Genomic DNA, 27,639 nt, shown 5'->3' with positions numbered 1-27,639 from the left:
GGCTCACTGAAAGTAAGCTGAATTCATAAGTGGTTCTAGGCTGTATATGTGACATCAAAGGCTGCATATGAAAGCTGGATGCTTCTTGAAAAAAGTGGAAAAACTGGAAAAGAAGTGCTGTTACTTGACTGTGACAGGTGTATTTTAGGCAAGAAAGAAGGAAATTTGTAGATATAACGCTTTGAATCATGGCCCATATTTCATTCCCGCTCTATAGTCATTTTGCTTAAAATTGTATCTGTTTATATCATTCTTATGTTTCTATATCATCAACAGAATTTACTTGTATATGTGTTATCTGCTATCAAAGTGCATGTTTCAATGATGTTAATACGGATTTAGTATTTATAGTTCATTTTCCCTCATACAGGGAAAAGAGTGTTTTCCCAGTTTATAAGTCTTTTTTCAGAAGTAGTAACTATGAGAATGAACCAGGTTATCGCATATACATAAGAAAATCTGAGAAACCAGACTTGGTACAAAAGCTAAATTGTGTGGATTTTAATGAAAAAATTGACGTTAATATGGATAAAATTGCAATACCTGAAAATGGCTGTTCACAAATGATGTTGTTGAATGGAATTGAATTCTGAAAGTGGTACTTTTTCTCCTTACTGAGTGAAAGAGTGTAGTTTGTTCTGCACTGAGAAGTTAAATGAACTTTTTTGTTCTTAGTAGTCTATTATGAAGAGAATCCTACCAATCCTGAAAGGTTCCTTCTGTGTTCAGCAAAAAGGAAACGGTGATGAAGCAACAATGCTTACACCAAAGATGTTTGGTTAGTCGTATTAATTTAATTCTATATTTCATGGAACTGTAAGATTCACAGATTTTGCTGCATGTGAAATGTCTAAGTTTTCTTGCTCACAGTGAGCTCTCTGTTTGTTGTTTTATGCATCTTCTTGAATGCACTGCTTTGAAGTATCAGCTGTTGAAAAGAGCACTGCAATGTACTTCTACAGTATAATGCTGCAGGACAGTCCAGGTCAGTAAGTGTAAGAGAGACTGCCTTAGCCACATCACCATGTGTGGGTGGTTTTGGTGTGACTTCCTTCACTGCCAGCTGGTGAGTATTGGCTTATTTTGAGCTTTTTATTTGTAGTGGACATCCATTGGTCTGCGAAGGCCAGGGACTTCTCTGTTGTTCGTGTTCCCCTTGTACTCAGCTCTGGTGAGGCCGTACCTCGAGTACTGTGTTCAGTTTTGGGCCCCTCACTACCAGAAGGACATGGAGGTGCTTGAGCGAGCCCAGAGAAGGGCGACGAAGCTGGTGAGGGGCCTGGAGAACAAGTCCTACGAGGAGCGGCTGAAGGAGCTGGGCTGCTCCTCGTAGGACAGAGGAAGAAAAGAAAAAGGAAAAAAAGTGCTGTTTGAAGCCCTCAGGGTAATATTAGGTCAGTGTGAGGAAGCTGCACTTTGGTGTGGTACTAGAAGTGCTCAAGCATGATTTAATAACTTGTTTAGCCTTGCCCTGATCTGGAATCCTTGGTTGTGCTTCATACTGCATGTACCTCTAATCAGTGTCCTTGTCCCAGAAGAGCTTGTTGTCTGGAGTCTGCCTGCCTTTCGTCCTCAGAGGGTCCGAGTCTGCCACTTCCTCCATATGTTGAGTTGCACTTAGATTTCACTTAGCTCATTTCCAGAGTAATTTCCTAAAGAAGAAAACAGAAGGTTGTAGAACTTGGCAGAGTTAGGGGTATCTTACTGCTAATATCAAGTCCTTCTTTACAGCGAGTATTGACCATCTGAAGAGACGTATGGCTAGTCTTTGTTCATCTCCCCTTCTTACTACTATCAGATTTTTTTTTTCCTTGGCAAACTATGAAAACCTTTTGAGCCCAACTCTGGACTGACATAGAATTGAGGAGGTGTCTAACTGCTTTTGGTGTAAATTCAGTGGTATGACTGTCTTTGGAATAATGTGGTAGTGATGACTGTATCCCTGATCCCTGTAAATTACCAAGTCCAAGGTCATACAAAGGATGTGCATTGATTTTATTTATTTATCTATTTAATAAAGTGTATGTATTAAGTGTATGTCTTCATTCTGTCTTTAGTCAGGTAGTTGCAATTATTTGCAAGACAGTTAGAGAGATATGTCTGTACATATTGTTTTAATGTAACTGTGGGGATGTACATCCTTGCCATCACGCATTGTTGCCTTTTTGTTTTTCCTGAAAGTCTTGATTAGATTTGGCATTGCAGTAGTTCGTGATGTTTGTGGCAGGAGGAGGAGATAGATTCATTTATGTATGTATTTTTTTTTTACAATGAAATAAAAAATAAAAACAAAAGCACCACAAGAAACATTTGTAACATTCATCTTAATTTCTTTTCCTGTTTGCTGTGTGGAGTGAAATTGTTGTGTTCTTCCTCTAGTTTTGCAGCACCTGAAATGCTTTACACTGTCAGTACCTTAAAATCTATTTGGATGAATGGGTTGTTGCAGCATGATTGTTCCTTGGCATTTTTTTTTTGTTTGTTTGTTTCTTTCATCAGAGCTCTTTCACAAATCTCTTCCAGAAAAGGGAGTATCCTTAATTGTATCCTTTTATCTCAGATGTTTATGTTGCTGCTGTTACTGTGGTTATCTAGTTTACAGTTCCTCAGCTGTTCCAAGTCGGAGCAGACTTTTGACATGGCACAGCGGTAATACTCATGTAACAGCTTAGGCACTGGGCTTAGCTGATCTGCCTAAGTAGGTCCACAGCAGAAAAGTGCAATAGCCTGACTCTCAACTCTGTTTCCATGCTGTTGTCCTAGCCAAAGGCCGTCTTCTTATGCTCAAACAAAGTTGAAACTTTAGGTGTGATTTGTAGTAATGCAAGCATGAATACATCTTAATCATGCAGGACTCTGAATATCATGGCTGAGCTGGATTGTGGGTTTTAACTGTTTCTGAAATAGTATTTCTTGTCCCTTCTCCCCATTTTCTCACCTTTAAAGCTTAGGGGAAGGAGGAAGAAACGATGACATACAGTTAGCCCTGCTTTACCTGTAGTCCAGAAACGTGTTACTAACCAACGTGGCATTGTATTGAGAAAGCATGAAGAACTTTTAGTACCAAAGTGTATCTCAAGATGTTTATGACATGCTTTAAAATAGTTATGTTTGCTGTTCGGTACATATGGATGTTTCTTATTTATCATGGAAATAAAAACTAGGCAAGTACTGTCAAAGGTCTTGTAGCCAGAGGGATTCTAGAGTTATTTTTTCCTGTGCAACCTTTAGAATCAAGACAAAAGGTTAAGAAAGACTGCTTACCCTTGAGCAACTTCTGGATTTATACTTGTAGCTGATTTGGTCATGTACTTGAACCATGAAGTAGCTGCACAGCTTTTCTGTGTGTACTAATCCTGAAGTTATTTGCATTCTTTCGCAGTTTCTCTAGTGGGCTGGAAGTAAGCAAAAATAAATATCACTGTGCTTCGAGTGTAGGAAATGTGGTAGCAAATGCCAAGTTTTAAACCCAGGTCCTGTTACTTCGGGCTGGTAATTTCAAATAAATAAATAAATTTGTTAATCAATAACCAAAAACATATTTCAAATTTATGTGTTTATGTGAAGTAACCATAGCCTCTGCTAGGCATGCATTGGTTTTGAGGAGTTTTGACAATGAACATAAATTTTTTTTCATACGGTTTCTTTTAGTTTGTCTGATCTATAATGTGAAAGCCAATATAAATTGCTACTCAAAATTTGTCATTGTCCATATATTCTGTAATTTATTTTCAGAGCACAACCTATTGCTGTGCAATTTTTGTGAAACAAGTTGGCTGTGAAGCATGCCATAATTTCTTCACTCCAATTTCAGTCTTTTTTGAAAGACTGGAAATGAGTTATTAATTAAAATAATCTGTTACTCTTAAAAAGAAGAAAAAAAGAGTAAACCCAATATGAGCTGACAGAACAATTCTTAATCCTGTGTTCTATGCTTTTCAAAAAACATCTGCCAAATGTTTTACTTTCCATCGTATCTGCAGCACGTATTTGACATTCCTCCTCTTCTGCTTGTTACTGGATTCTTTGGCCCAGTCATGATCCTACTTGATGGATATTAGAATTATGAGTTATCTGTAAGTTATTTTAGATGAAGTTAAAAATAAATCATATCTTCAAGGATTTTTTTTTTAACATTTTAAATCCTGGTTGCTTTGTAAACAAAGGTTAGATGATATTCTTCCTACATTTGCATCCCCCAAGTTTTTCTTGTTTTATGGTTCAAGCATCCTTTTTACATCTCTCTCTCTATTTTTAACTGTGGCATAAGATTATAGCTGCAGACAAATCCTGCTTGTCAGGAGCAAGTAGAGCACATGGCAGACATTAATGAATGCTGAACTCCTACTAAAGCCTTAATGTCAGAAATTTTGTTTAAAAATTGGTTTGTAGCCATTGTAATGCCAGACAGTGGGGCTGAAAATGACCGGAGTAACTTTCCTCAAAACACATTGTTTTTTTGTGGATTCAGCATCACCTGGCTCGTTGCTGAATTTAGAACATACAGGTCAACCCAAATGTGTGTTCGTGTTTGTATTGTCAGAGATATGAGCAGGTTTTACCCTGTATTTTATCCTGAAGATACTGCAAGGAGAAGTTAATCTCTAATAATTAGCTAATATCTCAAATCTAGTTCAAGGCATTTTATGATCAGGGCTTTTTTCTTTTTGCATATGTTGTTCATCCTTTTGATAAATACCATAAGGAAATACTTCCTTATTTTCTTAAGTCATTTCTTAACCTATTAAAAAAAGATATAAGGAAACTTCCGATTGGCTTTGTTTGTTTTTAGTAAATTTTATTCTAACAGTGACTCGCAGAGCTTATTTTTCCCTACTGTGACCATGTGTCTAGCTTATTTAAATGTATGAGTAGTCCTTTTGAGGTCATGTGCAAAAACTGAGCAATAAGAACTTTTAGTAGAATCACTGCTTCAGTTTTATGATGTTCATTAACGTGTTTCAGTTAGTTGCTACTGCTCGAGTTGCTGTTGTGTAACGTAGACAAGGCCACTGAAATAAATTTTAAGATTCTTTATCATATTCTTTCAGTTTTGTATCACAAATGTGCTGTATAGTAGAGTGTTCTGTAGACAGTATAAATTTCTACTTTGATTTAACCTCTCCATGTGTCAGAGAGGGAAAGAACATAGTGCTCAATTCATTTTTTTTCAATTACTTTTTTGCAGGATTTTCAGCAATAATTAATAAAACAAACAAACAAACAAAAACACAATAACAACTAATGAAACACAACAACAACCCTGTAATCTCTTAGTCATGGATTCAGAACAGTTTTATGGGGAAGTCAAATCTGTAGGAATAAGTTCTGTAGCCCATTCATAAGACATCTATCTGTTGCTGCTTGAATAAAATTGGAATCATATTTCATGATTATATTTTTAACAAATGGCTCACGGTAAGAAAATGCACGCTTATCTCCTTTTACTCCTCTTGGAGTAAAAGGGAATGGCGATGTACATTGGCATAACAGACTTTAATTTATGTGAAGTATTTCAAACTTTTCTTCACAATATAAAGATGATAAGAAATGAAATCAAAGTACTACAAGTAGTAAGTCTTCCTGGTTTTAGAAATGTATTTTATTTTGCTTGGCTTTTCTAAGATTGTAGTTGTTCTGAGTTCTTTTAAAAAGGAACTTGTTCTTTCCTGCGTGTAGATTTCAATTCTATTTGGAACATTATAGTAATGTAGTTCTCAGAGTGATTGTGCAAAGTATTTTTAATGTTTTTCTTATGTTGGATAGGAACTATTTTAATTGGATCAACAGAGTGATAATCACTTAATTCTTTTTTTTGAATGTGGATTTTCCCAGAGATAGATGTTCTTGGAGATGGGATTAACTGGTTCAGCAAAAACAATCAGGAGATTAAATAGGTCCCAATTACAGTGGCACAAACAAGCCAATTACGTGAGACTAAAAAGCATTTTTAGGGTTTCCCCTGGCAATTGCATCTAGTAATCAATGGCCTTCATCTTCTAACTTGCTGTACTCTTCCAAAGTTCTGTTGTCTTTGGTGTATCTCATTTGGAAATATTTTCCTTTGTTCTACATTCAGGCTAGGACCCACAGTAGCTGGAGTAGAAAGCCATGCTCTGCTTTGTATGAATACCTACATTCTGATACCCCAAGTTTTTGTCATCCACTAGATCAGGTTGCCCAGGGCCCCATCCAAGCTGGCCCTGAATAATGTAATCGTGCCCTGGAAATCAGTATTGTTTGGTGCATGGGTCAACCTTCAGCAAAGGTGGCTGTACAAAAACATGTGAAACAGCTGCCAGGAGCAGAGATTTCTTAATATAGAATTCCTGTTTTAAACAGAAAAACTATACAGTATACCAAATGGGAAAAAATTTAGATGTTATTGTGAAGATTCTTGAAGCTTCCTGTGAACACTAAGGGGTCAGTCTATTTGTACTCATAGCAGATATATATTTTAATGAAGCCAGAAATAAAGCTGATATTATAAAAGAAACTTCGTGGGTCCCAGTATTTTGATGGGATGTATTTTTATTGGCATTAATTTAATTGTTAAAACACTTTAAAAAGACTCATTTAATACCAGTTTCAGAGAAAAAGGTAAAAAGTTATCAGTCTTCCCTAGGTTAATAACCCTTTTATCATCATTGGTGGATCTGAGGAAATACTTCAGTCTTCAACTGTTTTCATGTTAAGGTACTACAGATAACCAGCACTCAAGAATCTAAAGAGATAAATTTATTTTAAACACAGAAAAGATGCTGATGATTCAAAATAACAGAAGAAAGGGATTGAAAGTAATGAAAGAAGGTGATTGCTTTCCCTGTTTAAACAGATCAGAGAGCATGATAATGTTAAAAAAATTAAGAAAGTAGGAGTGAGTAGAGGCTGTTGATGAAATAACTCCCCTAAAATTCTTTAAAACAGGAACAAAAAAGTCAGAACACACGATTAGCTTTCAAAAGAGTTTGGGTATCTATCGTTAAGTGCACAGATTGTAAGGAGTGAATAATCTGTAGCCAGATTCTCAATATAGTTTAAAATAAAGTGTTAAGATTATTGGATGTCTAAATGAGGGGAAAACTCTTTTGAAGGTTATGGTATTCAGAAGTGCTGTCACTTCTGAATAATCACAAAGAATAAATCAATACAGAAAATGGGAGGTGGCTTTTTGGCATTGTTCAGTCAGCAGAACTTCCCATTAACCAAATGTCACTTGAATAAATGTTTGTCCTAAAAAACAGACTCAGATTTGATTGCAAAGAGACTGACTGATCTAAATGGGAACTAAAATTACTGTATGGCAAACTGTGAAACAATAAAGCTTGGTTTAAGGTTGCTCTAAGCATGTATGTCTGTGCAGCAGAGCTTTGAAAGCCCAATTTGTAATTGCATTCCCTAGGCCATATCTCTAGATTAAGCCCTTGAATTGCATTTATAGTTTGTTTTAGGCATTTCTTTATAAATACAGTTCAAGCCAGCTATGTATTTCTGCTTTGTTTTTGTTTCATCTGTTTTTACTGTGTTGACAGTTTGCCTGGCAGTCTTTACAGCTTTAAATGCTGTTTCAAAAGATGTTTATTGGTTAAGCTTACTTAAGTTGTGTCATGGGTTATTAGAAATAATTTATAGAAGAAGTGAATAGATTCAGAAAATCATTGTATATATTTATTGGAAACCATTATACAAATCTAAACTTGGAAATGTTTTCTCTGGATAGGTAGCAGAAATATGTGGGAGTAAATGTTTGCTACTGAAGTTATACTTCAAAATATTTATGTTCACAGAATCATAGAGTATCCCAAGTTGGAAGGGACCCACAAAGATCAGGGTCCAACTCGTGAATAATTTCTTCTTTAGAAATATGAGGTATGTAAGAATTAAAAGTGCTTCACTGAATTGCTTCAGATAAAGCTGAGCCCTGTATAGTTGAGCCTTGAATGCGAGGTCTAATGCTTATATGAGAGCAAGGGAACATTACTTATCTTAGTCACTTCAGTTTAATGTGTTAAATTACTAAGTTTAAAAAAAAAAAAAAAAAAGTATTAAGGTCCTGGTCTCACAAATATTCCCCTGTGAAAAATCTTTTCACATTTCTTTATATTAATCAGTACATAGTAGTTTGTAAACAGGTGCTTTGATAAACTCTTTATCTCTACATACATGCTTCTACATACAGACATTTTTGTCATACTATAAGAAAAAAAAACATTTTTCCTATAGTTGCAATGTAATTCACTATAGAGCTGGTTGTTCTGGCCTTTGTGCCTTTTCAGTTTGGTTTACTCAAGAAGTTGCTAAATCTAAATAAAATAATCCCGGTAAAATAATATCTAAATAATCCAACTCTTGTAACAGAAGTGCCCATTCAAAGGATTATATCTGTGTAACAGTATCGATCAGATCAAGGACACTTTCCTCTGTAGGTTGGGCTTTGTGCCATGCTGTGTCTGTAGTAGTTACTGTCAGACAGTTTTATGTCCTTGGCCTTGAGGGGACTGCTCACGATGTCTATTTACATCATTCTCCTTTCAATGTTTACTTGTATTTTGTATATAATGGCAGAGGCATTTGGAGAATTAGTCTCAGAAATATAATGGGAGCATGTGATATTAAATGTGATACACCTTAAAGGAGGCTATAGTGAGGTGGGCATTGGACTCTTCTCCCAAGCACCAAGTGACATGACAAGAGAAAATGGCCTTAATTTGCTCCAGGGGAAGTTTAGGTTGGATTTAGGAACCCTTTCTTCACCAAAAGGGTTGTGAAGACTGCCCAGGGAAGTGGTTCAGTCACTATCCCTGGAGGTATTCAGATGTATAGATGTAGAGCTTAGTTACATGGTTTTAATGGTAGACGTGGCAGTGCTAGGTTAAAGGTTGGGCTAGATGGTCTTAGAGGTTTTTTCCAAACGAAATGCTCCCATAGATGTCCATGCAGAAGTAAAGTGTCCCTATGCTACGGCAGCTTTTTTAACACTTACGTTGCCATCACTCTGGATTTTTTTCTTGATCTTAGCTATGATAGTGGGGACATGGTTGAGGCTGAATATTCTGAGTAGTTTGTATTCTTGTCTTTCTGACAAAAATGTGACTTGGTTTCCTTGATTCAAATAGTTATAAGTAGCTGGATATTATGTTATTAACTGTATTAGATCAATATTTGATGGCTGCTTCCCTGAGAAAATAAAAACTTAATAATTTAACGTTGTATATAAAGGAAGAAATTCTAAGGAGGAAGTGGTGCCCAAATGGCTTTGCTTTTGTGTAAGTTATCAGTATGTCTTTAAAAGTTAAATAACTTCAAATAGTATATTTTATTTTCCACTTGTATATAGTGACTTTTGAGGGTCTTCATGGGTAAATGATGCAAAGCATTGCCACAGTTATCAGAAATATGTATATACACACAATATATATATATATAAAGATTTAATGTCAAAGAATTAGTTTCTTAGCAGAGGCACTGCTGAGCCATTCTTTTAACACCTGGCTTGGCTTGACCAGCTGTTGGTGATAGCTCTAAATTGAGCAAGAGGTTGTACCAGAAGATCTCCAGAGGTCTCTTCCAAAAAGTTTTTGCTGTGATGATTTGTTGTGCTCTTTTCTTGGTGCATTTTACAGCCTTTGACTCCTTTGACACTCTACCAACTTATAAAGTTTGTATGAGTGTACCATTTTCTACACAATTCCCTGCAAAGATTTGCCTGTTTTTCAAATGTTTTAGTTTTATATTCTATACTGCTCTTGAACTATCTCACACTTTTGTTATTTTCATCATACGTGTTTTGTTCAGTAAGGCAGATGTTTTGGTGAACCTGCCTTCTGGCAATTAGTTGGAGATATGTTTTCTTTTAAAGTTTTTGAAGGCAGATGTTACCTTAGCTTGGGTCTTTGTTTAGTTGACTGAAGTCTGAGTTGATGAGTTTCTGCTGGAAAGGAGTTTATAATTTTTTTTTTTAGTTTCTGTTGGCTTCAGATCAAGTCCTAACGTATTTATAGAAATTCAGCAAGCTGTTTGAGTGCCTACAGTCCATGCTATCCACATTTTCTGTCTCCTTCCATCACCTTAAAACCCTTTGTCTCATTTTGTTCAAGTCTAATAAAGTAATTAAAATGCATCGGGATAGAGGAAAGGAACGCACTGATGTTTGCACTTCTGCAAAGAATGCGGTGTTGACAGGAAGAGCAGGAAGATGCTATCATACGTTTCCTCCTCTAAATTAATTAATACAGAGTTTCCATGCTGAAGATAAGTTTATGGATGACCTTAGTGTTTAGTTTGATGGCCTTAAGTTTGGTGATAGTTTGTACAGTAAACAGACATGACGTCTGAAGTTAAGCTGAAAGTCCTACTGTTTGTCCAACAGCCAGCTGGTCAGAGTTGCTTGCTACACAAGGGCCAAATGAATCATGTCTTTGTTTCCTGATGTTCTTTAAAAGTAAGGCCTAGGGGATTGTAGTAGACTACTGGGCTGGTGCCCACAGTTTCATTAACTTCTTTTTCCATTTAAATTGCGGTCTCCGTTTCAAAGGTGGTTGAAGGGATTTATGGATTTTCCTGGCTATTTGCTTTCATAAACTATGAAAGAATAATACAGAAGGCCACCCTGAAAAAGCTGCTTAACACACAAATAAATGGAGTTGTTTTTTGTCACTAGAATCATTGGTTGGGCAGGAAGTGCCTGTTGCAAACATTCATTGCCTTGGAAGCTTATTTTGCTGTTGCTTTGGATTTTAGGAAAATGAGTTAACTGTGACAGCCTTTGCAAACTGGAGTTGCATTTGTCCCATTTAAAATCAGTAGGGAAGGACTCTTTTTGCTCATTTGTCAATGAGGAAAATCTCAAATCTCAATTTTGGCATTTATGCTTGTATCGGAGAACTTAGTTCTTCAGCAGGGTTTCTGAAGTGATCTTACTCTGGATTAACTGGAGTTACAATATTTTCTATTGTTAGACAGCTTTCTGAATTGATATACCCAAATTGTCTGAGTTTAACTGGTATTTTACATTTGCTCTGAAAATCTTCTAAGGATGCATCTATTTGTGAATAAATGCTATGTAGCATAGCCCACGACTTCTATGTTAATAGAGAGGCATTTTTCCTTATGTGTAGTACTTCCAAAATGCATTAAAATGTAAAGTGTTACTGTCTGCATGTTGGTTACCACTTGGGAGAAACATTTTTCCCCCCTCCCCGCAGGATGGTTTAATGTCATAATCCTTTTATCATAAAGTGCTCAGTAAATAGTATTTGTCACTAATGAAATTCCATTGTTTAGCCAGGTGTTATCTCTACAACTATGCAAATCCAGACGATACAGAGCTTCCCAAAGGCAATGCTGACAGTGCAGAAGGAGGTGTCAATTCTGACCCAGGTTGGTTACCAAGAGTACCACAATGATATGGAAGGGGATGTGGTATGCTGCTTGCAAAGCTGTGCAGCTGGCATTTGGTGACAAGAGCTTAGTCACGGCTAAAGGACTGGCATCTCCACCTGCTTTTGGTGTGCCTACTTTGAGCTCTTTATGTGAGACAGGAGTGGAGGGAAAAGGCTATGGAAAGAGAAGTGCTAATTGAAAAACACTTCTTATTTATTTTTTCCCCACAGTCTGTCAGATGTATTTCTTACAACAGTTTATTTCTTATAGAGTGCAGTTCTGGAGGTTATACAAATCTGAATGCTGACGGTCAGTATTTACAGGCTGGCAACCTGGCTAAAGCGAATACTAACATTAGACACCAGAAATTCAAAGAACACTTATCCAAATCTAATGATCTACTTTAAAGCTGTATAGAAAACATTCTAATTATGTAGTTAGTCAATGAATTTAATTGTGCTTACTGTCTGATCTGAAGATCATTTTGTCTTTTTTTCCCCAAACTGGGCTAAGTAAAATGAAGTTGAAAAAAAAAAAAAAAAGAAGAAATGAAAGGAGAACAGTTAAGTGGTCAAGCAGTTACAATTACTGAATTAAAACCTTATGATGGAGTAGTGTAATTCCTGTATTTCCTATGAACTCTTGAATGTTTTTTTTCAGCCCTTTTAACTAACATAAACCACATGAACACCCAGAGGCATTCATTTTATGCGGTAAAATGGATTGAATTTACTAAAATTTTCATAAATTCCAGATTTATGTAGGATCAAGCTATAAGTGCCATGATAATTGCAGTGTAGATAAGACAAGGTAGAAATATAAATTTGACCTTTCCATGTGCAACTAGAATGGCTTATTTAGGATTCAGATCCAGTTGTTTTGAAATGTGGTTGCTTGTTTATTAAAATGTCAATGAGTTATGAATTGGCCATCAAACCCTTTGCAGTACGGGAAATTCCTTATCAGGATAAGTGTTTTGGAGGGATTCCTAGAGATGTTAACCCCTGTCCAGTAAACAGGCATGATGTGTAAAGTTGAGCTAAAAGTAATGCTGTTTGTCCAGCAGCCAGCTGTTCGGAATTGCTTGCTGCAAAGAGGCCAAATGAATCACATCTGTCTCTTAAACCAAATTTTCCTGTTTCTGAATTAGTATTTCAGGCTTTCTCCTCTTAGAGATAGGCAAATCAACGACGAGCATCCAAATAATATTTATTTGCTTATTTAGAAGCTGTGGTGGTAATTAATGAGACAATAGGTACCAGAAGGTGTCTTTCAGTCTATGCTTCACGTACCTGTCTGTGTTTCACTGCTCCCTAAGTGGCACAGAGCCACGTAGCTCTTACCTTTTCCAATATTCAGCATAAGGAGCTCAGAGAGGGCGATCCGCTGTGTTCCTGCGTGCACCGTGACTAGGCTGCTACTTAACATCCAAGAGTTGGCTCCCAGGAGGCAAGATCCTGCAGAACAGCTGTGAGGCTGAACGGCAGGGGCTTCTGGCCTTTGTTCTGCCCTCAGCAGGGGCCCTTCTCTGCTTCCTGCTGGGGAAGCAGCTCTCCAGTTTCTGCCAGAGACAGCCTCTCTTAGCCCCTGCTGAGCACTGAATTCAGCAGGAATTAGCAGCTCCCCCTTCTCAGCAAGACAGCAGCTGTCAATCGGGATATTAAGCTTGCAATAGATAAAGATACCGCTTGATTCTTGTTTTATTGTCAGGCAGTGATGACTTAATCTGGAGAAATTTTGCAGAAAGCAAGCAGCCCCTATCTTGTAAGTCTAGATGTTGCCGAGATTTGATATTATATTGTGTGTAGGCAAACCAGCATTCCTTTTGAGGTTAGAGACCTATTTACACTATTAAGCAGAGTTTGCTTTTCCCATTCCTCTATTCTCCCCTGAAAGTTTTATCATCTTTGAGTTCAGGGTTTGTACCGCTGCGCTTTTCTTCCTTGTCACGTCTCTTACACAAGGTCTCTGCTGTAAGTGATAGGTGGGTTTAGACAGGCGAGGAGTGGAAGGTAAAGGCAAAAGGGCTGACAGCTTAGGAGTAGTAAGAGAATGGAAAAAGAAAGCAGCAACAGGGGAGGCACGGTGAGGACAGAAGAAATGTGATAAAATGAGATGCTGCATGATGTGAGCAGGTGAGTTGAAGACACTAGGGAAGGTAAAGGGGTAAGGAAAAAAAAATCTGAGGAAAGGTGGGTAAAGGGGAGACCATTTGGTGGAAGTGACGTTCAGTAACATGCAGAGGAAGGAGGGAAAGACAGTGGAAGTTAAAATATGAAATGAGTGAGTAGAGTAAACAGAGGAGATGTAGTTAGTGCAAATAACCTGCATGTCACATGCTGTATATAAGGTGCATAGAACTGGCACACAAACAATTGTTTCAGTGTGTTTGCCCCTGCTAATGTTAGTTTGGTTTGGTTCTAATCATCAACAATTTTGATTTTTAGCTTCAGATTGTGCTGTTGTCATGCACAACCTTGGACAGTTTTGTAACCTTTACAGCATAAAAATTAGGATGTTCTTTAAAAAAAAAAAAAATGTTTTTTCTTCTATTGCTTTTACTCCTAGGGGCAGTAGTTGGTTGATTTTGCTTGTTTCCTAACGTTGCTGCTATTGCTGTTACCAGTGAAACACTTCTGGCCTTCCATATAAGCAGCAGTCAAGTTGTGGGTTGTACAAATTTATATAGGATAGTACTTACCTGGTTAATGCTGTTTATGCCTCAAATATGAACCATCCTGCTCTTTCTATCACTGAAGGCAGTAAGCTGCTGTTAACTTATTAGGGAAGCTAATAAGGTCATCCAATAATTTCAAAGAATAATATTTTCTTAATAGATCTAATCAAGGTAATACCAAATTATTGAACTGTTTTTGTTGTTCCTTCAGTGAAAAATTACACAGCAGCATTCTTGGTCTTGTCAGATACTAGTCTATACTTAAGAACAGGAAAAGAAAAGTTGAATATACTTGATATTAAGTTAGCTAAACCTGGTGTGGATTCATGACAGCTTGGTAGGGAAGCATGAGGTTTATACACTGTTAAGTAGGGCATGATTACTGCGTAGGTTTTGTATACATACAGATGCATTTCACCGTAAGTATGAGAGTATTAAAAGCGTATTTTCTTGCAACTACTTTTTTTTTGGTCCAGATCAGCAACGCCATTTGATGCAGAATGTTCTGCCGGTGGTTGAAGTTGGAAAAGAAAAGAACAGCCGAGTGTATTGCTCTCAAGACTGGCAATTTGTTTACAGCAGAGGTAGCTTATGCCATGGGCTCTGAATTTTCTTCTTAAAAAGGAGAATTAAATTAAAAGGTTTAAGAAGTAGAAATAATTGAAGAGCTTAGGTGTCTTTAAGTTTTATTTTTATTTGATTACTCTGTCACAGAGCTGTTACACTTACTTGTAAGGGCATTTGAATGTGAACGTTTTGTAGCTGTTTAGCATAACATTTGGAATACTTCCATTATTTTTTAAACCAAAAATCAACTAATAAGTCTTATATATGTGTAGTTTTTCAGTATTAGTTACTTCTGCTTGCCTGCTTGCTTGAACATGTTATTGCAGGTCCCAGTAGTTTATGGATCTCTCTTTTAAAAAGTTTGCTTTCTTTCCTAGAGCATAAGCTGATTAAAAACTAATACCGTTCTCAGTATTCAGAAGAAATGTGCCGCAGAGGGATTATTTATGACTTTGGAACTACTGTGACATGCGTGTTCAATTTTGAGTAACCCCTGCACACACAAGTTCATGAATTACTTGGTTAGTTAACTTTTACAATCTTGGTCGTAGGATCCTACGAAATTTAGGCAAATAAGAAGAGAGATGGACATGGTCTTGATATGAAAGTTGCATACCTGAGTCACTTAATTTCCTTCTGATCATATTTACATAGAGGTAAATTTAAAGTAGGGCTGCTACAAATCTGCTTGCCATACTGTGTTTGCTCTGACACCCACTTTTTGAGCAAGACATTTAGCGTTGCTGCTGCCACAGGTTGGAAAGGACTCAGGAGGTTATACAGTCCCACAGGGGAAGCTTATAAGGTCTTGGAACTGCTGATGAATTCAGAAAACACTGAGTTCTCTTTATAGCATTTGGATGCTAAAGAAGTGAATGTAATGCAGAAAGATGGATGAGAAAACATGGGAGTGAAGGAGAAGCAACATATGGGGAAAGGGGAGAAAAGGAAGTGGAGGAAGGGTAAATGGCGTGCATCTTCTCACAGTTGTGTCATGACACAGTGTTTGGCATCTTCCTTAAAATCCATGGTTGTATAAAATTGCCTGTTTTCATTTTAAAACAAAGCAATTTCCTAACCTCTGGGATTCTGGAAAAATAGCTTGGAAAATACGAATCTTAAGGCTTCAGAATGAGTAAACAGATGAACAGAGTGAAAAGTTAGCTAGCTTAAATGTGTAGTAGCTCACCATTTTAGAACTGCCCTAGTGTTTTGGGAGAGGCAGTGATACTTGGTGTTTCTAAAGCATGCTGTTGGCGATGTTATAGTATGAAAAACTGAGCGGTAAGCATGGTTCTAACAAGTACATACTAGTGTGGATAACATTCATTAATTTGAGTATATCTAGAGTCTTCATAATCCCGTATAAAAGAGTTTTTGAATAGCGTAAATCCTAGATAAGATGTGTAAAATGTTAGCTGTCTGTGTCTGGATTCCTTTTAGTTGAATGCTCAGGGCATTTTAAATAGGCATTTAATAGGGCATTTAGTTTTAAATATACCAACTCAAACACAAAAAACCACAACACCAACAAAAACACACATGCACACACACAACTTTTATAAATAGAACTGCTACGTGCAGGGAGAGCCCTGCATTAATTTTCATTTCATTTTACTGACATCTGTTGACCTATATATATCTAAAAACTTCATATAAATATTATTATTTTTTTTTATGCCTGAAAGGGTAAAACTGTTTTACAAAGCTTGCCTTAATAAAGAGCAGATAGATTAGTACGATCAGGAGGAAGGTACTCTTATCTAAAAAACAATAAAATGTTCTTGTGGAGTTCAGCTGCCTTTCCTGTCCTTGTTACTGCCCTCTATCTAAATATTTTAAACTATGCTTTGTTGCCTTCTCTTCTCTTACTCTCTTGACCGTAGCTAAAACATCACCACGCTCGATCATAAAAGCCTTTCTATAGTGGAAAAATGATGTACGCTCTGAGGTTATCTGTTCTGGCCTCGTCTGTTGACTGGAAGTGCAAGCTATGCATTATCCAGGAGGATAGTTTGTAGACCTTATTTGTGACATTTGGGTTTGATGTTGGTTTTTCTTTTTTGGTTTGGTTTGTTTTCCAGTGAATGCTGAGGGCCCTACTGTACACACATGTTAACTTCATGAATGCTGTTAGTTCTCATGGACCTGCCAGGGACATTCAAGCCTGCAAAGTCTGGGCTTTGCAGAATGAAGAGTGACACTTTGTAAGCTGCACAGCACAGACCAGCTATCTATTCATGACAGTAGCTAGACTCTGGGCAACGAGTACTGATTTTTGTCAACCTATTAGTCTCATCCTTCTCGGAAGTTTACAAAACAAACACACACAAAAAAACCCGACAGCTTTCCTGAAAAGCTGATTACTGTTGTGATGAACTGGAAAAGCAGAGACACAAAGTAACAATGAAAATATCCAAGATCTGATAGGAAAAGTTAAATAAACAGCATGCCAAGACTACCTAATTGCAATTCTCTTCCTTTTAACATGGATTGCTGCCTTTAGGAATGCATGAAGGTGCTGAAGCAGCATATATACCTGTTATATCTTTTAAAAAGAAAGCACTGACATGCCCTGTTACCAGCAAGTAAAGGCATGCAAGTCTTACGGGGTGTTTCCAAACTTCATAGATCCAGAGTATGTTTTGATAAACATTCACTTGGGACAAAAATAAAAGGGGCAAAAAAACCCACAACCTTCATCAGCACTGGCTGCTGATTACTTCTGTTGATTAAAACAAAAACAAAAAACACTCTGGGCAGTGGGATGACTTTGTGTGTTCGAAACAGGCATATTGAAGAACAAGTTAATTTATAAAATGTTAATAGTAAAAATAGAGGAAAATGAGTTTTTCTTCCATTGCAAGCTGATCTGCAGTACAGTGCTCCCCCTGAATCCTTTAGTTCGTAGCTTATTTTTCCAAGTGGGAACGGAGAAGGAGTTCAGAAATGAAGGTGAGGTGTGTAAAACAGCAATAAAAACTCAGTTTTTCAATGAATATTACTAGTTCTTATTATTCACTCACTCTCTCTTTTGCTTGTCTGTGGTAAAGAAGTTCCTAGGACATTTCCTGGTAGGATTAATGCATTAAAATTCTGATGCAGAACTAAGGGCAGCGTGCAGTCAGAGTCAGATTTTATTTTTATGTTTAAATATTATAACTTGACCCAACTCAGTAAACTTTTGAAATTAAATCAGTGGGAACACTATTTGAAGAGGAAATCAAGTTAAGCCTATGCAGGAAATCCAAGCCGAAAAGGCACGAGACAGTGGAGTATTTCTAGTGTACCTCTGTTAATCAGTGTTGAATGTCTACATTATTTTTGCTTAAAGTATAATGCCTGTATATAAATATCACAAACATACATGTATCCAGCGTGTGGTAAGAAAAAAACAGAATAACAATTTCCATATGTTTATGTTGGGAAGAGCAAATGAGTCAATATTAACCCCAAGCTATCTGATCTTATATCTGATTGAACACAAGGTTTAACCTCTGAACAAGCAAGATAAATGAAATATAATAGAATGGACTTATATTTTTCTGAGAATTAAAAAAGCAACAGATTATGCTCCATCCTTACATGGAGAAGTGCTATAAACCTTATGCTTTACTAACATTTTGTATCAAAAGCTGTTCAGTGCAGAAGTTTTCAGCTCAGCTGCAATCTCCGTTTTGGCTGTACCTTACAATTCTCTTCTGTTATCTCTAGAATTAGAGAAAAGGATTCCCAGTGTTATGCCTTGGTGATAAAAGTAGTAAAGTCTGTCTTTTACCTAGTCTGATTTTTATGTAAAAATTTCTATCTGGTTAATTAGAGTAAGTGATTTACACTTTGAGGACTTTGGTCATAGCCATATGGCAAACTGCCACGATGGTTACAAGCAGCAGTCTTTGTAAGTACGAGACAATTTTGTTCTGGGCTAAAATGCTTGTTATTTCTCTAGGTAGCAGGGAAATAACGAGCTACAATGCTTTCTGGGCACTCTCACAGTGCCTAGAGAAAGTCAAGGAGGAATCAAGGCAGTCCTGTACTGGGTAAACATGGGATGCACCACTAGAGTATGCATGAATAAGCAGTAAAGGAGACCCCACTGCTTAATGTGGTGCAGTGTAGCACCTGACAAAGAAACTAGCTGAGGATCCCCAAGGCAGTATGAGAGACAAAGAAGCTTGGGTTTGGTGCTGCGCTATGGGGCTGTTACCACTTCAAGAGCCAGTTCAGGTGCTATCGCCTTGTATAACTGCATCTTTTTGCTGCAGCTTATGGATCTGCCTCCTGAAACTGCGTGGTTAGTTCTTGTCTGTGGAGATCTCGGGCCCATCTGTCTTCAGATCTAATTATAGTTTGATGAGATGTTCTGCAGAACCAAAAAGCATGTCCCCACCTGCATGCTGCTTTGGAAAGGCAGCAAGATCAGAAAAACGAAATGGAAAAAAATACTAAGGTTTGCTGTAGTTTTGCCTTCAATAAAACACCATTTCCAGCTTTGGATGCAGACCTATTTCATGCTTTGTGAGGCTTCAAAAACAGAAACTGACATTTTTCTATGTCACCATCCGGCACAGTTATTGTCTTTACTGATAGCATTTATTGCAGGATTTGGCAAGTTCTTTTAAGTAAGCTTAATACTATTGTGTACTACAATACTATTCTATACTATTCTATTACTATTTCTGGCTAGTAAGAACATTTCTTCATAAATAAGTATTAGCTGAGCTGACATCCTTCATCTGTTTGAATTCTGCTTTTTCTAGGAGTTGCATGGAAGCCACTATACAGTATATTAATCTTACAAGTAGTATACTTTAAAAAAAAAAAAGGGAGGAAAAAACCCCACAAACATAATGCAAAAGCACGACAAGCATCCCCAAAACAAACAAGCAAACAGCCCCACCTTGTCCCCCAACAGGAACCAAAAATAGTATAGCAGGAGATGATAGCATCACCAAGGTGAAGGATGTAGGAGCTGAGTATTAGGAAACAATTAGAATATGCTGAATTATCATAAGGAACTGCCAGAAGAAAAACAACAACATTGGCTTCAGAAAAACTCATTTTGATTAGTTACTGAGCCTTTTGGCTGTACTACGATGAAGTCTAGCTAAGCAATATAGCAAGAAATATGCTCTATTCACTGAGTTTCAGTGAAAAGTAGGTTTTCATATTATCATTTGAATTGGTTAGCTGAGGTTTGTGGAAAACTTCATTAAAAGGTAACGTGCTAAAATGAGAACTATGTAACGTTCTGCTACGTGTGATGTTTTTATATCCCTGTTTTGGTAGCTGTATGTTATGTCGTGCTGTGTTACGACTTCAAAGCTGAATCAGGATAAGGCCTTAGAGATGATATTTGGGTTTTGCTTGTTTGAGGAAACTTGAGTGGCTTTTCAAATTTAGCTTGAGAAATAAGGAAGCATTATTTGAAGGCTGAAGGATTATATGAACTTGAACGCTGACAAAAGGTAATATAAAAATAGAGGAGTGTTTGTCTGCTGAAAAATTACGTTTTTGTGTGCCAAAATGAAAGACCTGTACGTGCCATAGACACTTTAGCGCTCTGCTTGACAAGGGCTGAATTAAGGGTAATGCTGGATTTGTGAATTCAAATAAAGTATTTTTGTTTTGACAATTAATCAAAAATGAGAATAAATCTTTCTGGGACTGTATGGCAGTATGTCAGCTGAGTTCTTGCAAAGGGAACAAAACACTTTACAGTGGCCTTTGTTGTAGGAAAAGGTCACGTTGCTCAAGGTTTCGCCTTGTCAGGCTAAACTGTCAAGATACCTTCTTTCTTATTATTCTTGAAGGCAGCGATTAGCATTATTTACCATTGCAGGGCTTGAGAAATACACACGGAGTTGTAGTATTTTTAGACATAAAAGTTTTAGTTGGATTTATTGCATGTTTGCCAAAATGAAGGACTGGTGTGCCCATGCTAACCTTCTCGACAGGCCATGTCACAGCTGGCTGGCTTGCTGGAATTCTAGCTACCACGTTCGAAATACAGAGGTAGACAAAAGGCCTATTGATTGCAGCTTGGTTTTCTGTCTTTCAAGGGAACATATTCTACTTCGTAAGAATTTGTAGAGGAAGGATGAAGCCTTGTTTGTTGGTAACCTTGAAGAGTTAATTTTCAGGGAGTTTTTAAAGGCTGTAGGCTGCTATTCTTTAACCTATTTCATATTAACTTACTGCTTAGGAGGTCATCTAACTGAAGACTAAGCAATGGATCTGTTGCTGATGGAACCTGTTAGCATTTCAGGTTTTGACTTCAGTGACACCGGGACCTAATTGCTGACTTTGCACGGCATAAAAATTTGGTGGTGTTTTTCAGGAGGTAACACTTGATACTGATGAATCCAGGCCTCTCAGGAAAACCTTGGGGTCAGGGAATAAGAACAGAGCAGCTGGATAAGGCAATTAAGAGCTTTTGTGTGCCTGGATTTTTGTGCTGTTTGTTGCTTGGCAGGTGTGGTCTGTCCTTCAGTCTCAGCAGCAAAACGGTTCAGAACATTTCTGCTAATGTGTGTTGAGACGCAGGAACTGGAAACAAAATTGTCTCCCCGGTCTCTCTGGCAATTAAGAAGATTTAAAGTTGAAAGCAGCTATAAGACAGTGTTATACAAAAGTTACCAAGGGAAAAAAGCACTTACAATGAACCCCATTACTTTAATTGCAGAGTTAACTTGAGCTCAGGGTTGAGTTGAATTCTGAAAGCTTCCCACCAAGGGGACTTGCATCTTTGAATCAGGAATGAGCTTAAGTACTTTCGTTGCTTATTTTCACCGAATAGAAAGAAGGAAAGAAAAACTGAATGTCAAAGTTAGTTGCGTGGGGTTTTTATTTATTTTTATTATTTATGTATTTATTTATTTTTAAGATAATGCTTGTAAGAACCAACCGTTGTTAAAACAAGCCTAATGTAAATGAAGCCACCTAGGCTTGTAAGGCAAACTTTGCTGTCTTCAAAGCCCTTTGGGAGGACAAGAGCTGACCTTTTTATCTTTGTGGTGTATTTCGAAGGAAGGGACTGTGCTTCGAGGTTCAAGGGAAAAGCCCATGCTGAAGTCTGTCAAACAGAATACTCTGATACTTTTACCATGCTTTTGGAAAACCTATTTTTCTCTTCTTAGCTGAACTTGAAATTGGATTCAGTATTGATCGGGAGTTATGTCCCTGCTACTATTCTTCACCTTGGAAGGCTGGCATGCCCTAAATGAAGAGCTGTCATACCAGCACTGGTTTGTGGCCACATTGAGCTGTTTGGGCAGCTCACTTTTACCAGCATGAGGTGCAGTCCCACCTCTTGCTGCTGACTAGACAGTTTCATTACAACTAAGGAACTGCATTTTGGACTTTATCAAGCATATTTGAAAGAAATTAATATTTTTTCCGCTTCTGGTTGTGTTACAGATGCTATGAAAAGCTGTGCAGGAGTGGTCATTTTAAGAAGCACCTTGTTGCACAGATAGTCGTTTCAATAAACTGGGCTGCTTAATGTGAAAGTTAACAGGAGGAAGAGTGAGACTTCTTGAGACAAGATGCTTAAGGATAGCGTAGGGATTTATTTTGGCAACAACTACTGTGAATGGGTTTGAGCTCTCTTTCTGGGCATGATTGACAGGTTGGGAATATCACCATGCTGGAGCTTAGGCTCATTTGATTATTTTGTATGTACACTTCTTCCAGTTTACACAGGTCTGTTCCTAAGGATACATGAACAGCAAGAGCTGGAAGGTTTTAACTGTGCTCAACATGTTAAGAAAGCTCTATCTAATATTTTTAAATTTAGCTCAAAATGGATTTTTTTGGAAGCCCGAGTATTTGTTTTTTAGTGTTTGTCATACATTTCAGATTTCCAATGCTTAGCTGTTACCCATTTAAAATTATCAATGTTGAGAACTGTTTATCACTGTTAAAGTATTTTCTCTGTCATCCCCAGGAAAGATGTCTAGCGATCGGGCTCTGAGGAAACAGCAGCAATTGAATAATTTGGTAGCAGCAGTGACAAAGCTCGCTAAGCCTGGAGATGTGATTGTGGATTTTTGCAGTGGAGGGGTAAGGTGTATTTTCTTTACATAAGGCAATTTCATTTGGCTTTCATCTTCAGATTTGTAGATGGATGCTGCCATGTCTCCTGTGAAGAAAGGCTGAGAGAGCTGGGGCTGGTCAGCCTAAAGAAGAGAAGACTCTGGAGTGACCTCATTGCAACTTTACAATACTTAAAAGGGGCTTATAAAAAAATGGAGAGTGACTTTTTGCTCAGTCAGATAATGACAGGAGAAGAGGGAATAGCTTTAAACTAAAAAAGGGGGTGAGATTTAGATTAGATGTTAGGAAGAAATTCTTCACTCAGAGGGTGGTGAGGCACTGGAACAGGTCTCCCAGAGAGGTTGTGGATGCCCCATCCCTGGAAGTGTTCAAGACCAGGTTTGACAAGACCCTGGGCAACCTGGCCTAGTGCGTTGCATCCCTGCCCATGGCAGGGGGGTTGGAACTAGATGGTCTTTGAGGTCCCTTCCAACCTGACCCATTCTATGGTATGATTCTGTGGTAAGGCAAAGCAAAAATACATATGCTGAAATTCTAACTGCTTTCAAAGGTTCTGTCGATGGTTAGGGAATACTCAATGTGAAATGAGTCAACAACAGGGGACACTGACAAGATTTTGTTGTTTGCTTTGGTTTTCACAGGGGCATGTGGGAATTGTTCTTGCTTACATGCTGCCATCATGTCAGGTAAGCTCTAAATGAAGAGTATAAATGGTATGAGCTTTTTGTCTCTGATAATTACCTTAAAATGATGTGCATCTGGGGAAGATAAACATGAAGACAAGACTGTTACTTTTGGGGAGAACTTATGCTCTAGAGAGAGAGGTTTTGTTAGTACCTGTAAAGGTATTTATCATGTTGTTATTAGTGGGGGGAAAAGGGTAGAAGTCATCCCTGGAGAGGAAAGTTTAGAAAAAGTTCCTCCTAAGATAAAGGGGAAAAAAAAAAAAGAAATGTAACTTTAGAGTACAAACATTGACCTGTGTATGCTTTGATTCAGCAAAGTAAGCAATTACAGTGCTAAAGTGCATAGATGATCTTACTGCTTTCTAACAAAGCATTTAAGCTTATGTTGTAAAGTGTGTATAAACATGAAGCCCTTGTTATGTGAAGAAGGTCTGCCAGTACCTTTGCCGTATTTTATCCCAAGTGAGGAAACATACAGGCATAATATGATAGCATTTTTTGCTGTTAGAAATCTTAGAGGTTATTGCTATACTTGTACACACACACTTTGCTCTGTCTGCAGCCAGTTGTGCCCAATTAAGAAATAAATTGGCAGAGGTAAACTTTTTTAGAAGAAAGCTTTAATATGTGAATACCAATTACAACATTTTCCTATTTCCAACATTGAACAATATGAGTATCTTTTTTCTTTTTTTTCACTCTGTTCCTAATTATGTTTTTAATTATGTCACGTTGCTTTGGGAAATGACTGGGTAAAATGGAGCCAATGAAAGGAGTGAGAGACTGGCTCCTTCCATAGGTGTGCTGCTGGGTATGCTTCTGGGCTTGGCTTGGGCAGGACATCCGTTTACAGACTAAGGCCATGAACCAGCAGAAAGAGTAAGGGAGTAACCTCCTCTAACAGGAGGAGAGCAAGAACTCTGGAAACATGGGGTCTCACTCAGTGTTACTGAGTTGACTGGCAGCAAGCATCCTCGTGAAAGGACACACGAAAGGGAGAGTTACTTATATTATGTCTCATTATTCTCTTTGTCTCATCTAGTTACTTTAACTTATCTTTGTTTAAAAAATTAATTTTCTAGGTTATTTTAACCCTTAAAATACAACCTTTTGAGTCAAAAGATTTGAATTACTGTCGGAGTGGAGTGAAAAATTGTTTGGAAACATTTACCTCAGAGGTCGTGATCTGTCATGATGGGTGTCTACCATCCTTGTAAACTGTACCTTAATTCTTGTCACTGATTAGGAGAAAAATGGTTCTTTGTTTTCATAACAAACTGGATGCAGAAGTCAAGAAACTGAGCTATCCGGTCTCACTGATGTGACCCAGACTTCCATCAAATATAATTGTGCAAAAAATATATATATTTTACAGCAGAGATTTGAAATGTGCAAATTTTTAGTGTAATCACAGTTGTGTGAGGTGCTTGCCTGAGAAAAGGGAAGTTCTAGACCTAAGACAACAAATGAATAAATAAATAAATTTGCCAGCTGATTGGTACTGGCAAGTCTTCAATGCCTTTCATTGTTGTTTTGTCATCTGCTAATCATTCTGTAGGTCTTATAAGTAACTGGTAGCTTAGTTGAGAAAACTTCTCTAAAGTTTTGTTCATGCTGGTAACATTTGACTTTTATTTTTCAGTATTATTTTGCTTTCCTCTGTCTTGTGTATGAAATCTAGGTGGTGCTCATAGAAAATAAGGAGTTATCTCTGATCCGTGCTAAAGACAGAAGCGATGAACTAGGTTTAAACAACATCTCATTCATTCAAGCAAATCTGGACTATTTTAATGGGACTTTTAACATTGGGGTAAGTGTTTGTAACTTTTCAAGTTCAGAATTTTAATTTCAATGTCTGGTTAACTATTTTCTACAACTACTTAACTAAAATATCCGAGAAAAGGAAATTTTATGCTTATACAGCTTATTCTGATGCTACATGAAGCACCCTTGTTATATTAACCAATATTAGGTTGGTTTTGTGTTTATTTTTTATTTATCTGAGTCAATAAGGAAGCAGTATCTATTCTAATCAAATATGACAATATGAGTGCTGCTTAACCGTTCTGAAGACAAATAGTGTGGTAGATTCTCGATTTAATGATATTATTTTAAGATTAGTTATTCACTGATGGAGGTATGCTGGGGAAGGTTTTGAAGACAGGAAGAAAAAGGCAGCTTGTGCTCAAAGTAAGCCTGGGTACAGGAAAGTGAGATGAGAGGTGTAGTTAGGTGACAGTAAAGGCATTTGCAGATAAAGCAAGCCAGTCAAGACTTAACAATGCAAAACTGAGAAGGAACTTTAATGACAGGGAGAATGTTACACTAATGATCTGCATGTATATTCTTTGTGAAGGGTGTACTCAAGCTGTATTTTTAATGGCAGAGTGAGATCTCCATTTTGTAGGACTCATACTGAGCACTCCTGTTGCAGTCAGCGGGTGCTGGTCTGACTTTTGGTGACTGTAAATGAGCAGACCAAAGCAGGAATCACTTTTATAGGAACAAAGTAAATGATTTGAATACTGATTCAAAGTATCCTGAACTCTGCAGCCCTAGTGAAGAGTAAGGTACAAATAGTCTCTTTTAACGCTGTAAAGATTCCTCTCTTCTGGTTTGATTTTATGTTAAAAGCATCTGAACTTTTACAGCAAGTTCCTAACTTTCAATGCAAGTCTGACTATTCCCTAAACCATCCATCCAAGTGCCCGTTTGTCTGTAGCTTAGGGTGCTTAATGCTGAAGCTTTATGGCACATACTCTCCAGTTCTGTTTAACTATTTGGTTTGTTTAATAAGGGAATTGAAGCATAGAGCAGGAGAAAGAGGAGAGAATAAATTATTTTTTATTTATTATTATCCTTCTAACTGTAAATTTCCAGTTCTCTACCTTTATTTTCTGTGTTTTTTAAATCTCATTGGATGAACTATTGCAAAAAATCAGAATCTCCAGAATAATTTAGTGAATACTGCGTGTGAGATGTATCGTAGTTTGTTAGTGAGGTTAGTCTCCAGTGTTGCGGTCATGGGAGCTTTTCTTAATTTTTTTGGTCTGTTTTTAAGGTTAATACTAAGTTAAATATTTCATTGGAGTTTTTGTTTAATAAAAAGGTGTTATTATTCTCCCTTAAATCTCATGACAAGTAAAATGCTAAAGTATGTGTCTGGAAAAAATCACTTGCAAACTCTTCGTTTCCAGGTCTTTGATTTCAGTTTGTTCGGCTTGATTCTGTACACTATTCCAGAGACAAACCTGGAGCTTCCCTTTTTTGGGAGACCTATATCAATCTCATCTCAGAATTAGTTTGTCCCATATAACGATTCCCTCTCCAGGATGAACTCCTGTTTCCTCTGCAGCCACACGTAGGACAGGAGCTAGCTGTTGGACTTAACAGTAGTGCAAGTGCTTGATGGTACATTGGAAGGTAAATAATGTAAAGTTTAGCTACCTTTGTATCGTTAAGTCATAAACGCTGGTCTGATACAAAAATCGCAATATGATGATGCACAGATGTGTACAGAGTTTGGTGATGCATCGTTTCTAAACCCATCTTCTGTGGCTCTTAAAGCTATTCACTCATTGCAAGACTGTGCCATTCTCAATGAAATAGTACAGCGTAAATGTGAGGGGGAGCATGAGAAATTCACTAGCTATGGTACGTGAAATTTAAAGAGATCTAGAGAAATGAACCTGACAAGTCTTCATCTCTCTACTTTTGGTATTAATTTAAAACAAGTTTATATGCATTTTTAGTTACTATGAAATAAAAAACTGCACTACTTGGCTGTTTTCTTAAGTGCTATCTGAGAGGAGTTCAAAAGCAGGTTAAGTAGAATGTGTCAACCAGTTCCTTTTTTATTCCGCCAAAAGGCCAGAGGACTAATACAGGTCAATGGTCTCGTACTCAATTAGCTTTGTGGCTTTCCTCAGGGGACACTTTGTTTTCCTTTGTCTACAGATGTGTGAATTTGTGAATGAAATGCATTAACTGCATTTGTCCTTGCTTTTTATTTTGTTTCAGATAGTGAGCTTGACATATAGGATATCCTGAGAAAACCTTGCCTTCAATTTTATTTGTTGATTTTTCCCTTAACCAAATTGACTTTGAGGAACACAAAGAATAAATCAAATGGCTTACAGTTCATACAGACTCAACAAAGCTACTGTTTTTTTGTTTATTTACTTGTGTTTTATCCAGTACTTTAAGGTTTAAGGTATCTTTTCCAAACATGCAAGCAAAGCAGTTGTTAGTTTCTGCTTGGATAAAAAG

General features: G+C 37.3%; 1 protein-coding gene and 1 long non-coding RNA gene across 9 annotated transcripts in view; one reads left to right on the top strand and one right to left on the bottom strand.

The window, feature by feature from the left end:
- The window catches only part of GSTCD (glutathione S-transferase C-terminal domain containing), a 72,940-nt gene that overhangs the window by 31,653 nt on the left and 13,648 nt on the right, over positions 1-27,639 (top strand). For 5 of the 8 annotated variants that reach the window (XR_011808825.1, XM_027456802.3, XM_027456805.3 and 2 more), the window contains 5 exons: positions 11,284-11,379; positions 14,536-14,643; positions 22,575-22,690; positions 23,326-23,370; positions 25,052-25,180. Coding sequence is in view for 7 of the 8 variants with exons in the window: in XM_027456802.3 (XP_027312603.3) it covers positions 11,284-11,379; positions 14,536-14,643; positions 22,575-22,690; positions 23,326-23,370; positions 25,052-25,180 (494 nt within the window). In the remaining variant the exon portion in view is untranslated. The remainder of the gene's footprint in view (positions 1-11,283; positions 11,380-14,535; positions 14,644-22,574; positions 22,691-23,325; positions 23,371-25,051; positions 25,181-27,639) is intronic. The other 3 variants (XM_038178413.2, XM_027456807.3, XM_027456808.3) reach the window with 3 other exon arrangements.
- On the bottom strand, positions 664-12,916 carry LOC119716783 (uncharacterized). Its single transcript, XR_005265419.2, has 3 exons — positions 12,726-12,916; positions 3,265-3,395; positions 664-1,652 (listed from the first exon to the last, which is right to left on the bottom strand). It is a non-coding gene; the product is annotated as an uncharacterized lncRNA (long non-coding RNA).

This window comes from Anas platyrhynchos, chromosome 4 (assembly GCF_047663525.1).
Source record: "Anas platyrhynchos isolate ZD024472 breed Pekin duck chromosome 4, IASCAAS_PekinDuck_T2T, whole genome shotgun sequence".
Taxonomy (NCBI): Eukaryota; Metazoa; Chordata; class Aves; order Anseriformes; family Anatidae; genus Anas; species Anas platyrhynchos.
The sequence above is the reverse complement of the archived record's forward strand: the minus strand, read 5'-3'. Positions and strand labels throughout refer to the sequence as shown.